Source organism: Myodes glareolus, chromosome 9 (assembly GCF_982192425.1).
Source record: "Myodes glareolus chromosome 9, mMyoGla1.1, whole genome shotgun sequence".
Classification (NCBI taxonomy): Eukaryota; Metazoa; Chordata; class Mammalia; order Rodentia; family Cricetidae; genus Myodes; species Myodes glareolus.
In genome coordinates, this window is record NC_142034.1 from 16,407,392 (window position 1) to 16,422,743 (window position 15,352).

General features: G+C 38.4%; 1 protein-coding gene across 1 annotated transcript in view; it reads right to left on the bottom strand.

Moving 5' to 3' along the window:
- Nucleotides 1-15,352, bottom strand: part of Ddx42 (DEAD-box helicase 42) — a 40,445-nt gene that overhangs the window by 23,883 nt on the left and 1,210 nt on the right. Inside the window, exons 2-3 of the mRNA XM_087909860.1 lie at nt 4,157-4,391; nt 3,561-3,711 (exon numbers count right to left, since the gene is read on the bottom strand). Of these exons, the coding sequence (XP_087765986.1) occupies nt 3,561-3,711; nt 4,157-4,377 (372 nt within the window). The 5' untranslated portion in view covers nt 4,378-4,391. The remainder of the gene's footprint in view (nt 1-3,560; nt 3,712-4,156; nt 4,392-15,352) is intronic.

Sequence of the window (15,352 nt, forward strand, 5' to 3'; positions counted from 1 at the left end):
AATAAAACTTATCTAATCATAAATACAAATAAGATTGGAAAACCACTAAATTAAAATCTTTAGGAGTTAAATTAAACATGTATAGTTAGTTATGTTTTCCATAGTCATTCTTACATATTTCAAAAATGACAATAACAAATCACTGGTCTAAACCAATCCTTTGTTTTACAAATTTGGAGATCAATGCTAGAAGAATTACTTTGCCCCAAAGCCTTTCATCATAAAGAAAGTATAAGTCTTTCCATCTTTCTTTAATTTTAACTTTATGTGTATGTATGTTTTACCTGCGTGTATTATTCTTGTGTACCGTGTGTGGAGTGCTTGCAGAGGCTGAAGGTGGCATTGGAGCCCCTGGGGCTGGAGTTATAGAAGAAACTGAGCTGCTATGTAATGGGGAATCAAACCCAGGTGGTATTCTGGAAGAGGAGACAGTGCTCTTAAAAGGTTGAGCCATCTCTCCAGCCCTTGTATCTTCCCCCCCCCCCCAAAAAAAGTCACTATACATACTGTGGTACACTGTTCTATAAATCAAATGTTTCAATCAAAAAGGAATTATTTTTAAATGGAACATTAAATACTTTTCAAGGGAATGAGTTGCAAGAAGGCTAGGGCTATAAAATGAACATGGCACCAATGATGCCATTACATACGAAGCAAATCACTACACTTTCAGAACACATTGTCTCCTTTATCTTTCTTTCTTTTTTCAAGACAGGGTTTCTCTGCAGTTTTGGAGCCTGTCCTGGAACTTTTGTAGACTAGGCTGGCCTCAAACTCAGAGATCCACCTGCCTCTGCCTCCCGAGTGCTGGGATTAAAGGCATGCATCACCACCGCCTGGCAAGTGTTTCGTTTTCTTTTTCAAGACAGAGTTTCTCTGTGTAGCCAGGGGTTGTCTTAGAATTCACTCTGTAGACCAGGCTGGCCTCAAACTCAGAGAGCTGTCTGCTGCCTGAATGCTGGGATTAAAGGCCTGTACTGCCATTCCTGGCTTGTTCTTTTTTACTTTTTAGATTTATTATTATTATTTATATATTTTATGTGTGTAAATGTCCTACATGTATGTAAGTGTATATGCCATGTTTGCCTGGTACACATGGAGGGGAGAAAAGGATATCAGGGGCTGGAGAGATGGCTCAGCGGTTAAGAGCATTGCCTGCTCTTCCAGAGGTCCCGAGTTCAATTTCCAGCAACCACATGGTGGCTCACAATCATCTGTAATGAGGTCTGGTGCCCTCTTCTGGCCTGCAGGCATACATGAACACAGAATATTTTATATATATAAAAGAATATCAGATCCTGAAACTAGAATAACAGACAGTTCAGAGCTGCCATGTGGGTGCTAGGAGTTTAACCAAGGTCCTCTGGAAGACTAGCATGTGCTCTTACCTACTGAGTCGTCTCTCTAGCCCCACATATTCCTTTAAGCCTATATAAATCTTTCTTTAGAACACTGTCTAAAAATAAGTCTTCATCAAATTCAAGTCCTAGAAAAGTCATATATCGTAGAAGTCAGCATTTGACATTAGGAATTCATATTAGACAATGACACTCTTCAAAATTTGACAACCGATCTCTCTGTTCTTGGTTAACTAAATAAATCTCTTAATACTTTACCAAAGACATCCAGGAGCATGTTAATGACTCAAAATATTTAACCCCCAAAGAAATTCAACTATTTAAATGTCAAGCAAGAGAATTTGGCTATTTACAGATTAATTCATTCAAAAAGAGCCATATCAGTTTATAAAACTATAAATTAAATCTAAATTTAAACCTAAAACAACAAAACCAAGAACTGATTTTTCTTATAATTCATCACTAGGATTATCAAGAAATAATGGGGCTGGAGAGATAGCTCAGTAGTTAAGAGCACTGGCTATTCTGTTTTTCAAGAGGTCCTGAGTTCAATTCCCAGCAACCACATGGTGGTGTACAACCATCTATAATGGTGATCTTACCCTCTTCTGATGTGCAGGTGTACATAAAGACAAAGTATATATTCAAATACATAAAATAAACAGATAAAAATGTTTTTTAAAAAAGGATGAATGAATGAGATTTTCTGAGATATACCATTTTCTAGGAAATGTTCCTATCTCAAGAGCATTGTATAAACTATTTCAAGCACTACAAATCTTTCATTTTTAAAGTGAATTACTTAACATACTTATTTAAGGCCTACTATGTTGCAAGACACATGTATTTCCTGAATAATCTGAGAAAAGTTTGGTAAATGTCTTCAATGGTTTGTTAAATTTGAAAAAACACTTAAGTTAAGGCCAGTCATGTAGTTCATGGCTTTAATCTCAGGATTCAGGAGGCAGAGGCAGGAGGATCACCGTGATTTAAAACCAGTATGGTCTACACAGTGAGCTCCAGGGTAACAAGGACTACATAAAAAGACCCTGTCTCAAAACAAACAAAAAGCCTCTAAGCTAGAATTCAGAGACATAAAGAATATGAGGAGTAGAGGAGAGTTCTGGCTCGGCTACCTATTAGACGTTTATATTCTTTAGACAAATGAGTTCGTTTAAATTAAAAGTGAGAAATCTAAATACCTAACAGGTGACAAGCTAGCAATAAATGAATGAAGCCAGGATAAGAAAAACTATATACATTCCTTGAGCACAAGTCTTATTACATAAGCTGCCATGGTGCTAATGCATTGAGGCTGCTGGAGGAGAACAGGTATCAGCAGTCTTATTTGGTTCCAGGGCTGATAAAAATTGGGCATAAGAAAGGATAAAAAAAGGATACATGGAGGATATGATTTAGATATGAAATGTTCCTAAAAAGGGTCCTATGCTGTGTTTAGTGACTGGCTGATGGCATTACAGAGGAAGCTCTGGAAACTTTAGGTAGTGGACCATTGCGATTGTCTTGTTTCTGGCCTTTTCCTGCCTCTTTGCTTCCTGGACATCAAGACATAAACTGCTCTGCTCCACAATGCCTTCTCCATGATAAGGAACTGACTCCTGTGAGACTCTGAGTCAAACAGGCCTTTCTCCCCTAATCTGGCTTTCCTCAGGTATGGTCAGAACAGCACTGTCTGACCAATACAGGAACTCATGCCCTTATTCTACTTTTATGAAAGTAAAATGTTAGAGATGGGAAGAAAGGAAGAAAATGAAAAAGCCAGATATCCTAAGACATTTTAAGAAGGTAGTCATGATTTCAGTTTCTATAGAGAAGTTATGAATGCTGATAATGCTGATAAACAGGAAAGAACAGAACTGCAGAATACAGAATTTCTAATCCTATATATGGAGTTCTTTAGGTTTAGTTTCCTTATGAAGTATGAATTTAATAAACAATAGAGTCCATAAAACAGTATTCCACTTAAGAATATACTAAGATTATTATAACAGAACATTTATTTGAGTAACTATGTTCAAATGTTGTAATTTACTATTCATGTCACTTACTGATTACCTCTGAACAAAACAAAAAAAAACAAAAGCCAAAACAAAAAGACCAAAAAAAAAAAAAAAATGAACATCTGTTAACTATTTCAATTTGCTCAGTATTTTAAGAAAAAAAAGAAGAGCTGATGCTTGCCTCTACTTCAGCCATAAATGCCTCCAAGGGATCGTCATCACTGTCTGAATCTGCTGGTTTTGAATGGAACTGCTGGCGGGTAGGTGAGTTTTCAGCAGGAATGTAAGGTAAATCTACATTGCTGGAGTCTTCTTCTTCATCTTCAAAATACCTGAAAACAAAAACAAAGACTAGTAAAGTGACTAATACAGAGACTGAAACATTCATCTAATACAAACTTTCAATATGGTGTATTATACTATTAAGAGACTTCTCAGCTGGGCTGAAACAAGTCCACCAAACCCCACACAAATTTCATAAAATTCTTTAGTAGGTTTTAAGCATCAGTTGAGTCAAACACCAAAATGATGTGTTCACTGTGTTAACTAGTGATTAGAACACTAACCAAGAAGAAAACGTCATTCATGGAATAATGATATAAGCAAGCATATAAATACTTAAAGTAAGCAATTCAGCAGGGAACAGGGTTGGGGGAGGGAAAAACACCAATCCTGGAAGTTATCATTACTTAGGAAACAGTATTTTTTTTTTGCTTCAATTTCTGCTGAAGAAATGAATAATTCACATCAGTTCAATCACCAAGGATCATCACTTACGCATTTTCTTCATCAAAATTGGCCCGTTTAGAGCCAATCTTGTAGAAAGAAGGAAGCTGTGGTGGAGCAGACTTCCCGAATCCAGAAGAAGAGCTGGCTGCCCCAAAGGCACTGTGGGACTGCTGTGGCAACTTGGCTTCTTCCTTTTTTCCAGCACTGATGGCAAAACCCCCAAAGCCAAATCCCCGCTTAGTTCCAGGGCCACCTTTATTCCAGTTCATGATGCCAATGGTTGCTGTTAGGAACAAGATGCATACATATTAATGTGTCTTTGTAAACAGCCTCATTAACCTTCATGCCATTTTCAATGTCTACCCACAAATTTAAATTTCTGAAGGGACTGCTAGTGGTAGAGTACTTGCCTCATATGTGTGTAGAAGGCCCCAGTATCACATAAACTGTAACACTGGCCTTCAGATATGATAGCCTCAACCAAATAATTATGTTTTCCCTAAAATGCTGAAGAAACTATTATTCATTTTATTGAGATCCCAAACAAAAGGAATACGTTTATTAAGTTGCCTAAAATAACCTTTTTATTGGAAGGGTTGCCAAAAATGCTCTAGGACCTCTAATATGGAATAGACATTATAAGACAATCTCCTAGCCTGTATCTTTGTTATTATTGTGTGTGTGTGTGTGTGTGTGTGTGTGTGTGTGTGTGTGTACACACAGACGTGGTCTATGGTCCAAACATGGAGATGAGAGGACAACTAACCCTGAGCAAGTTCTCTTCTGTCACCTTATATGATCTGGAGATCAAAACTCAAGTTCATCAGGTCTCTACTGAGGTATCTCACTGGCCCTTAATCTTTGTTTCCTCCTCCTTTCATCTCCTCCCCTCTTTTGTAGTCTTTATCTCACAGTTAGAGACCCCCCCATCTCTGCCCCCTAAGTGATATAGGATCAAAGTCATGTGGTACCAACCCTGGCTTTAATATTTGTCCTTAAGAATTTACACTGTACCATGAAAAAAAAAAAAAACCTCAAAAACCCAAAGCAAACCAAGCCCAAGATCCATAATTATAACGTTTGTATAACAAGAATTAAACCTGGCATGGATGTGGACACCTGTAATCTCTGTACTCAGGAGGCTAAGGCCAAGTTCAAGGCCAGTCTGAGACACAGAGCGAGCCCAAAACTAGTCTCAGCACACAGCAAAGAACACTTCTTTGCTAAAGGAAAAAAGCAAAAGCAATCCCAAACTAAAACCAAAAATGATCCCCTGGTATTAACATCCAGAAGAGTCAAAGAATTAAACTTCAAAGACAAGCTACTATCTATATACGTCTCTGAAGAGACAGCTTAAAAACCACACAGTTATTCAACAACTACCCATTAAAAACCATCCAGCAAGAAACAAATTGCTCTGAGTATTCTATGGCTAAGGATTACAATGAAATGTCGTCAGTATCAATAAAATCAGTTTAATATCTTCTCATTAGTATTAGCTCCAAAATTCTTTAAAAACACATAATTTACATAAATTTTGAGGAAAGGAAAAACAAACCACTCAGCGAAAAGGAACAAAATTTCAGACTACCTGAGGCTGGAGGTGATGCAAGCCTTTAATCCCAGCACCCAAGAGACTGTAGCAGGTGGACCTTTCTGAGTTCAAGAGCAGTTAGGTCAGTCAGTGTTACATAGTGAGACTGTCTCAAAAAACCCAACACACACACACACACACACACACACACACACACACACACACACACACACACACACCAGTTAAAATAAGACTACCCAGGGGCTGGAGAGATGGCTCAGGGGTTAAGAGCATTGCCTGCTCTTCCAAAGGTCCTGAGTTCAATTCCCAGCAATCACATGGTGGCTCACAACCATCTGTAATGAGGTCTGGTGCCCTCTTCTGGCCTGCCGGCATACACACAGAAAGAATATTGTATACATAATAAATAAATATTTTAAAAAAAATAAGACTACCCAAAATGTCCTTTTCTAGAAACAGAATTATCAATTTTAATTTGTTAATTTGTTAATTTTCATGCACGTTCATATACATACACAAAATTTAAGCAAAACAGAAACAATTGTTATTCTTTACTTGATACCAAATATATCTTCTGCTGGTTCATAATGGATCTTTGTAAATCCTCTTTACTTCCTTAGCATAATTTTTAAAATGTAATTGCTTTGCCAAGGAAACACACATTCTAAGACTTAAAATTTTAATGATTACTTACAATTATAGACATGCCTATTACTCACAGAGTAAAATGAGGGCATATAGGTGGGTGATGTGATTCTATTTATATAAAAGCATATGCTATATGCATATATTTAGAAGAATCTCAAAATGCCACCAGCAGCTGTTTGTCTTTTTCTGCTTTGTTGTTTACAATTAACAGGGAATATCAAATGTCTATAATAGGCTCTGAGGCCAATATGGAGTTGAAGAAAGGACTTTTAACATTTAACATAGTTGAAGAGATAAGGAGTAACAGGCTCTCTATTTTTCTTGACACTATGCCCCTTACCTATATGTCACCTATAAGTTGTACGAACTACCATAGAACATTTAGGTTTTAACATTCAGTTTAACTTGCTTAGTGGAGTATTTGAGGTGCCTACTGTCACCCTTAGATCCTGTTTAGCTCCACAAAGACTGATCTTCCTCAATTTTGGCCATTCCACCTTTCACAAATCTCTTCTCTTCTTTGTTTCTCTGTGAAACTCAGAGATCCACCTGCATATGCCAACCAAGTGCTGGAATTAAAGGTGTGCACTACCACCACCTAGCTCTCCCACACATTTCAAACATCATGACTGCTCACAGTAATCACAGCAGTGGGAAAGCTAAGGTATAACGATCACTTCACAGGGAGTTCTATACTAGCCTGGGGTCAAACATTTCATAAGGGGGCTCCTTCAACTAGGGAATCAATATAATTTTACTAAGATAAAACTTCATGTAAGAAATACAAGCAAGAGTCAGAGAGATGACTCAGAGATTAAGAGCACTGGTTTCTCTTCAGAGGGCTCAGTTCAATTCCCAAAATTCACATGGCAGCTCGCAAAAGTCTTTAATTACAATTCCAGGAGATCCTTACACAAACATACATCCAGGCAAGCCACCAAAACACATAATAAATAAATAGAAATGCAAGTAAAGCAAATTTAATATCACATAATTTTTGCTTTTTATTTATTATTTTTTTTAAGAGAGGGTCTGTCTACATAACCCTGGCTGTCTTGGAACTATTTAAGTCAGTCTGGCCTTGAACTCAGAGATCCACCTGCCTCTGCCTCCCTAGAAATGGGATTAAAGGTGTGTGCCTGGCTATCTGATAATATACTTTTTAGGTTATTGTCTTCTATTTTATGTGGTAATTTTGTCTGTATGTCACTGGCATGCCTGGTGCCAGTAAAGCCAGTAGAGGGTGTCAGATTTGGATGTAAGAACGGTTGTGAGGTGATGGAAATCAAAATCAGGTTCTCTGGAAGAGCAGTCATCTCTAGCTAGCTCTAGTAATAACTTTTAAAAGAGTCTATAAGCCTATCCTTTTAAGAACTCTTTCTATTTTTGCTTTTTTTTTTTGTTCTGTTTTCTCTGTGGCTTTGGAGCCTGCTCTGGAACTGGCTCTTGTAGACCAGGCTGGTCTTGAACTCACACACCGGCCTTTCTTTCTTTCTTTTTTTTTTTTTAAAAAAATATATGATATATTTAATTTTATGGACATTGGTGTGAGGTTTCAGATCCCCTGGAACTAGAGTTTCAGACAGTTGTGAGCTGCCATGTGGGTGCTGGGAATTAAACCCGGGTCCTCTGGAAGAGCAGTCAGTGCTCTTAACCACTGAGCCATCACTCCAGCCCCAAGAACTCTTTCTAAGCAACAAGATGACTTTTAAATATTAATCTCATTTTCCCCATTGTATATTGTAGGGAACGATGGACGTCCCGAGTAAATGTGTATTGTTGGCATCGGCATGGCCATGTCAAGTACTACTTCAGCTATGGAAACGGCTAGGCCTTCTGCTAGTCCCCCCCTCCCCATAGTGTGAGCAGAAAGTATCTGATCTACCTGATCTCAGCTTTACTGTATGTGTTGTCTGTCATTCTTCATTGCCTGTTGTCCCCCTTGGGTCAATCCCAAAACTATGGAGGTCATGGTAGTATATAATACATATTAATGAGTCAAAGAAATCAGAAATCAGAAAGAGGAAGGATGGTGCAAAGACTGAAAGCCTGTCAAGGAAGCAAGTGTGTGTAGATTCTGGGCATCTGTTCAGTGGTAGGATAGAGCACATGCCTAGAAGGCATGGAGTCTTGGGTTCAATCTCAATAACACAAAACAAAACCAAATAAAACATAGTGTCTTCTAACAAAAGAAGTACACTAAGTTTGTTGGTGGTTGGAGAGGAGTTCCTGAGTCAATTAGAGGTGAAAGGGTCACAAGTTTTCCTGGAGATGACACAGACATTAAATTTTGAAATCTGAAGTAGCATTAAATCATAGACGTACTCAAGGATCATCATTTTAGAACAAGTGGGGCAAGTCTACAACGCCAGCACTCCAGAGGCCCACACAGGAATAAGCTTGAGGTCTGGCTGGGCTACATAGCAAAGCCTATCTTAAAGTAGAAAGAAGTAAAGGAAATTTTAATTCAAGTAACAGGAGTCCAAATTCATATAGAACTCAGGAGTAGTCAAGCGTTGTCCCATTTGTGATTTATAATTCTTAAAATATGAAACGTGTTAGCTTAGCTTACATAAGAACATAGCACAGAAAACTTTTTTTTTCCTGCGTAATAATCTTTAATTCTAAACAAAAAGAGACATAATTTAGGTCAGTGATTCAGAAAGACTGCATGAGCTGGACAGTGGTGGTGCACACACACCTTCAATCACAGTACTTGAGAGGCAGAGGCAGGCAGATCTGTGTGTTCATGGCCAGCCTGGTCTATAGAATGCGTTCCAGGACAGCAGGGAGAAACCCTATCTCGAAAAACCAAAAAGAAAAGAAAGAAACTGCATGAGAAACAGCAGGAAGAAAAAAAAAAATCAACCAAGTTTGAAACCAATATATTTCAACAAAGCATCTTCATATATGTCATTATATTTTTTTGTTGGCTTTGGTCCCAAATAGCAGAATCTTGAACTAAGGAAATGCCTGTAAGAAAGGAGAAAAATAAATAAAAAGCAGTGGATCTGAACCATTTATTTAGGTATCTAAGAGAAAAAAAAAATCAACAGGATAGCACGGTCAAAGAGTGAACAACACTTGGGAGGCTTTAAAGATTGGGTGAAGAATTTGGTATTATTAACAAGAAATGCACAACTCAAAGAGTAACGAAGGTTTGGAAAATAGGCCAGATTAGTTTCAGATCTGTAGGAAAGCAAAGAGGAGATGCCAAAGAGGAACTGTAGAGCAGACTGCAGAGGAGCTACACATCTGACTGACAGACTTGTGTCTGAGAAGACTGATATAGAGAAGCTAGGAGGACGAAGGCACAGTGCTAGGCGATATAAATCTAAGGTGATGTTGGGAAGCTCCACCCAGCTCCACTCTTCCCATTCCAGACCCTGCCCCTGAGAATGTTCCTGTCTTCCTGACAGTCACCCAGGAGTGCTTTGCTTTGCCCTGTTTATTAAATCTGGATTTATTAATTTGGTTTGATTTGGCTTATTACAATGGAAGAGGAACCCAATAACCAGGGACCCACTACTTACCAACTGGAGGAACCCAATAATTAGCGATCCAGTATTTATCAGGTATATCAATATTTAGGAAGGGGCAGGAGAAAAGATACTTACATGGAGATCTGAGGAATGGAGAGTATTAAACCATATAACAAAAGGAAGTTCATGATGCCTTAATTTTTATTTTGTTGTACAAAATTAAAAAAAAAAAAAGATGAGCAAGGAGGATTTCTGTGAGTTCAAGGCCAGACTGGTCTACACGGTGATTCCAGGATAGTCAGGGCAACACAGAGAAACCCTGTCTTGAAAAACAAAACAAAAACCAACAACAAAAAGAAAGAAAGAAAGAAAGAAAGAAAGAAAGAAAGAAAGAAAGGAAGGAAGAAAGGAAGAAAGAAAGAAAAAGAAAGAGCGAGAGAGAAAAGATTGATGAACACTCAACACTCTTAGGTTCTTAAAAACCAATTTTCATTTCCTAGCACAGTGTCTGAAAAGCCATCCACCACTGGTTAACCAATTCCAAAGGATATTAAAAATAAATTATAGTACTGCTCTTTGTGGGTCTGTTCAAAACACAAGCATCTTTTTGCTATCATGGATGCACAAACACGCCCATGCACACATACATACCTTCCCTTGGTTTACAATTATTGGCTTGTTGCATTACTCTTCCTAGAAAATAGGCATCAAACAACTCTAAAACCCCACCTCTGCCTCTGCAAACACTTCTCAAATTGATGACAGAAAAGAAAATGGAACCATTCTTAAGCTTCAGGGCATATATTTACCTCATGGCTTCCTATACTCAGGTAAACTTCACTAAACACAAATTCAACAATAAATCTGGTTTTAAAAATAGGTAAGGGGGAACTGGGTGGTGGTGGCGCATGGTTTTAATCCCAACACTTGGGAGGCAGAGGCAGGCAGATCTCTGTGACTTACAGGCCAGCCTGCTTTACATAGTGATTTTCAGGATAGAGGAGGGAGTTACACAGAGAAAAGCTGTCTCAAAAAAGAAAACAAACAAACAGGTAAAGGGGAAGATGGTTGGAGAGATGGCCTGGAGGTTAAGAGTACTTGTTGCTCTTACAGAAAACCCAGGTTTGATTCCCAGGATCACATGGTGGCTTACAACTGTTAGAACAGTTCCAAGGAACCTAATGACCTCTTCTGGCTCTTCTGGAAACAGAGATGTACATGCAGGCAAAACACTTAAAACACATTAAAAAAACAAAACACTTTTCACATGAGTAAAAGACTGGAATAGATTTCTCTAAAGAAAACCACATGAAAAGATAAGACAAGGATGGCGGTATGTACGTGCAACGTCAATAGTCAAGTAAAGTAGGAGGATCAGTACACGACCAGTTTGCTGTCTTAAAACTCCCTATATGAAGGAAATGTAAATCAAGACCACAATGAGATACCATTTCCTATCAACCAGGATAGCAACTATTAAAAAACAGTAGGCTATCTCACAATGCCTAAAACAAACAAATTCCCCAGAAAATCACTTTTTAAGAAGATATGCTTAGCTGGATGTGGTGGCCCAAGGGATCTCTGAGATCAAGGTCAGCCTGGTCTAAGAAGGCAGAACAGCACTTAGAGACCCTTTCTAGAAAAAACAACAAAGAAATCATTGAAAACGAAGAAACCCCTTACTCTTGCCAAAGCAAAGCTTTAAAACAGATCAGCACACCTATCAGCATCAATTACCTTCTGGTTACTCCCCAGACAGTACCAACCCAGAAGCATCCCAAGTGTCCTTAGAAAAGTGCTCTCCAGAGAAACAACTTGACTGTTATGCTGCCAATCCCCCTGCATAGCTGCCAGGAGGAAGGCAGAAGACAACTGTTGTATTCACTGTGGATCTTTAAGGGCGAAAGGCAACTCCACCACACCCTCAACAGCATCATCAGGCCCGATAAGAAAAGGCACAAGCAAGTCTTTCTTACTTGTCTAGAAAAGGGAATCATCTAAATTAAGTCTAGGGATTGAACATCTTACTCTGGTAGAATACTCTGGTTTCTTTTCACCTTGTATAAATCTTCTGCCTTTTACTAACTCTGGTAGAGTGAATGTTAGAAGATGTAGAGAAACTGGAACCTTTGCACATAGCTGGTAGAATGTAAAGTGGTTTAATAACTGGCAATTAGTGTTTTTCTTCAAAAAGATCAAGAAAGGCAAACAAGCTAGCTCAGTGGGCCAAGTCTGAAGATCTGAGTTCAATCCTTGGGATCTACATGGTGGAAAGAGAACCAACTCCTCCAAGCTGTCTTCTAAACACCATAAATACACATCTTTAAATTATTTTACTTTAGTTTCTTATTAAATGTATGCACTTAAACACCACTAAAACAAACAAACAAATCCATGCCAGATTGGGAGGGAATCCACAAAACATTTATTCTAGTTGGAATCCTGTCAATAAATGTTTTGGTTTTTAATTTTTTCTGTTAATAGAATTGGCATATAACCCAGCAATTTCACTTCTAGATATACATCCCATCCCACAAACAAAAGCAAAGTTCACTCAAATTCACAGAAACATTAATAGCAATAGGGAAAAGGTAGCAGCTACCCAAGGGTTCAATGACAGATGAATGTTTAGGCAAAATGTTACATATATACATACAACAGAATATTATTTGGATTTAAAAAGAAAATTCTAGGGAAGCTGTATAGCTAGCTCAGTGGTGTGGCACTTGTCTAGCATATGTGAGGTCCAAGATCCCATCCCAAGCACTGAAAATTCTTTAAAATACTGAAACACCTAATCTGAAAACAATTAACCCATATAGCAAGATAAACTCAAGTTAGATCTTAGTACTAGTATCGACTGTGTCATAATGTTTCATACTGACCACTAATCACTTTCTGAACGGGGCTTCCCTAACACTAAGAAGTACATGCCTTCCTTTCTATCTGTACCTCCACTATTGCAACACTGATATCCACTGATATTTATTAAGTACCACATCATTCTAGTAAAATATAGTGATCATTCTAGTAAAATATAGGGAGTGCTTATTTTGTGTCAAGCAAGTTTCTAAGACTCAGATGATATAGTCATGGGATCAAAAAGCCCTCAGGGAATTTCAATGTGGTCCATGAAAGAGTAAAAAACAAAACCATTCCATTTCAGACAGTAAAAATATTATGAAATTAAAGCAAGCAGGGTAAGAAGTTAAGCTCCTGCGGACAGACGTCAGAGGACTCACTGAGGTAAATGTCCTTAACACAGCAATAGTTTCCAAACTGTTTCAAGAATGTCTGTTGTACTGGAAAGTTCATGTGATATACGCCTAGAAGACGCATCTACAACTAACAAACATTTCACAATACATAAAAGTGACTTTTATATAGGAAAGTATAAAATAAAGTCAGAATGAAACAAAACTGAAAACAAAAGGAATTTCTATTTCCTCTGGCAGAATAGCATTGTGTCTGTTAATACACTGCTCTACTTTGCTGAGATACTCAAGAAGACCCTCTTCTTTCAGATCTTGGCCTCATACCTTTAAATTCAAATACCACTTAGTTTCTCACTGCCTTCAATTTGGTGGCTTTCCACAGTTAGTCAGACTGGAATCAAGCATTGTATTGCAGCAGTAAATAATTTTAACTACTTACTTTTTTTAATTTTTATTTTATTTTATTTTTTGGTTTTTTGAGACAGGGTTTCTCTGTAGCTTTGGAGCCTGTCCTGGGAACTAGCTCTTGCAGACCAAGCTGGACTCAAACTCACAGAGATCCACCTGCCTCTGCTCCCGAGTGCTGGGATTAAAGGCATGCACCACCACTGCCTGGTTCTGTGTTCTTTCTTGAACACTATGCATTAGGATAAATGAATGAATACTTATCTTTAATCTCTTAAATTTTTGAAAGCAAACACTCATTATTCATGCTTACTGTGCAAGTGTAAGGAGGAGCTATAACTTGAATGAGGAGGATAAACGAAAATGGTAGAAAGTCTTACTTGGTGCCCGGGCACCACCAAAATAAGAAATCTCAACAGAATTGTAAAATAACACCACTTGGCTATATTCATATTCCAGTTCTGTCACCACTAACACGAATCTCATCAAGGATGTCACTTAGCTCTCTGGGCTCTAGATTTCCATACCTTAAAATTTAGAAGTAAAAAAACCAAGTTAATGGGGAAAAAAGCGTAGCACCTGAGAGGCTCCTATTAGTTAAAGATTGGGCTACACAGTGGTTTCTAGACCAAAGTGGTCTAAAGAGTGAGACTGTTCCATATACAACAAATAAAAATCAAAGTAATAATTTATTGAAGCACTATGGAGCACCGTGCTCAACACACATCTACAGACATGTTTACCATTTCTCCAGAAATCAATCACTCCACTGGCAAATTGATACTATCAGCTCTCTTAACTCAGATTCACATTCAGGTGTCACATAACTCACAAGAAACCAAGATTACCAAGTCGTCAAGTGGGTCAAGTTTCATAAGAGAGTCACAATGACAGTTGGTTAGTATCTACTCTACTTAAAAATTTGCTTTGAGAACATCTTACACACAGTATACTCAATTAGTTCTTCAATGGCTTAATGAGAAATTGTAACAGAATAGTAAACAACTATTTTGTTACCTTCTTTAATGTAATGAAAAGCTGTACAAAACCCAAGAATTTCATCACATTCCAAACCTAGATTTATGTGAGTGCTGGGTGAGTTATTTTAGAAACACCCTATTCCTGTCAGGTTTAATGAAACTAAGGACAACCAGCAACTATGAAATAGACAGAAGATAAATAAGTGTATTCTTCCACGAATTAAACTAGACAACCTAAAATGACAGTGAATGGAATTGTATTACAATGGAAGTCAAAATTTATCACCCCTCTGCTCAAACAGCCCCATTTTGTGCAGTGTGAAGATGTAATCCTCAAAATAGTCTACAAGGCCTTGGTTACTGTTCTACTCTTCTTTGCTGGCCTTATCTCCTATAATTCCCTCATTTGCTAACTGCTACAAACACACTGTTTCTCTAACATGCCCGCCCAGCTTTGTCCTCTTCAAAGCCTTTGTGACTGCTGCTTCCGGGCGCAGAACACTGCTTTCTCCAGATAGGTCCAGGATGGACTCCCTCACCATCTTCTACACTGCTGAGACAGCATTTGTATAACTACCCACTCTCCTGCAAACTGCAGTTTCTCTGAAGTTTCCTCGGTAGGTACAGATTATTCTGTATCATACACCATAACATAATCCTGTCTCTTATTCTGCACCAGAAAGTTTCTGCTGAAATGTTTCTGTGGGTAAAGGCGCTTGACACCAAGCCTGACCTGTGGTCCACCCTCAGGACCCACATGGTGAAAGAACAAACCCGACTCCCTACTGGTTGGTCTCTGACCTCTACGGGAGGGTATGGTACACACATAAATGAACATGTGTAAGCCAGGTGGTGGTGGCACATGCCTTTGATCCCAGCACTCAGGAGCAGAGGCAGGAGGAGCTCTGTGAGTTCGATGCCAGCCTGGTCTACAGAGTGAGTTCTAGGACAGGCTCCAA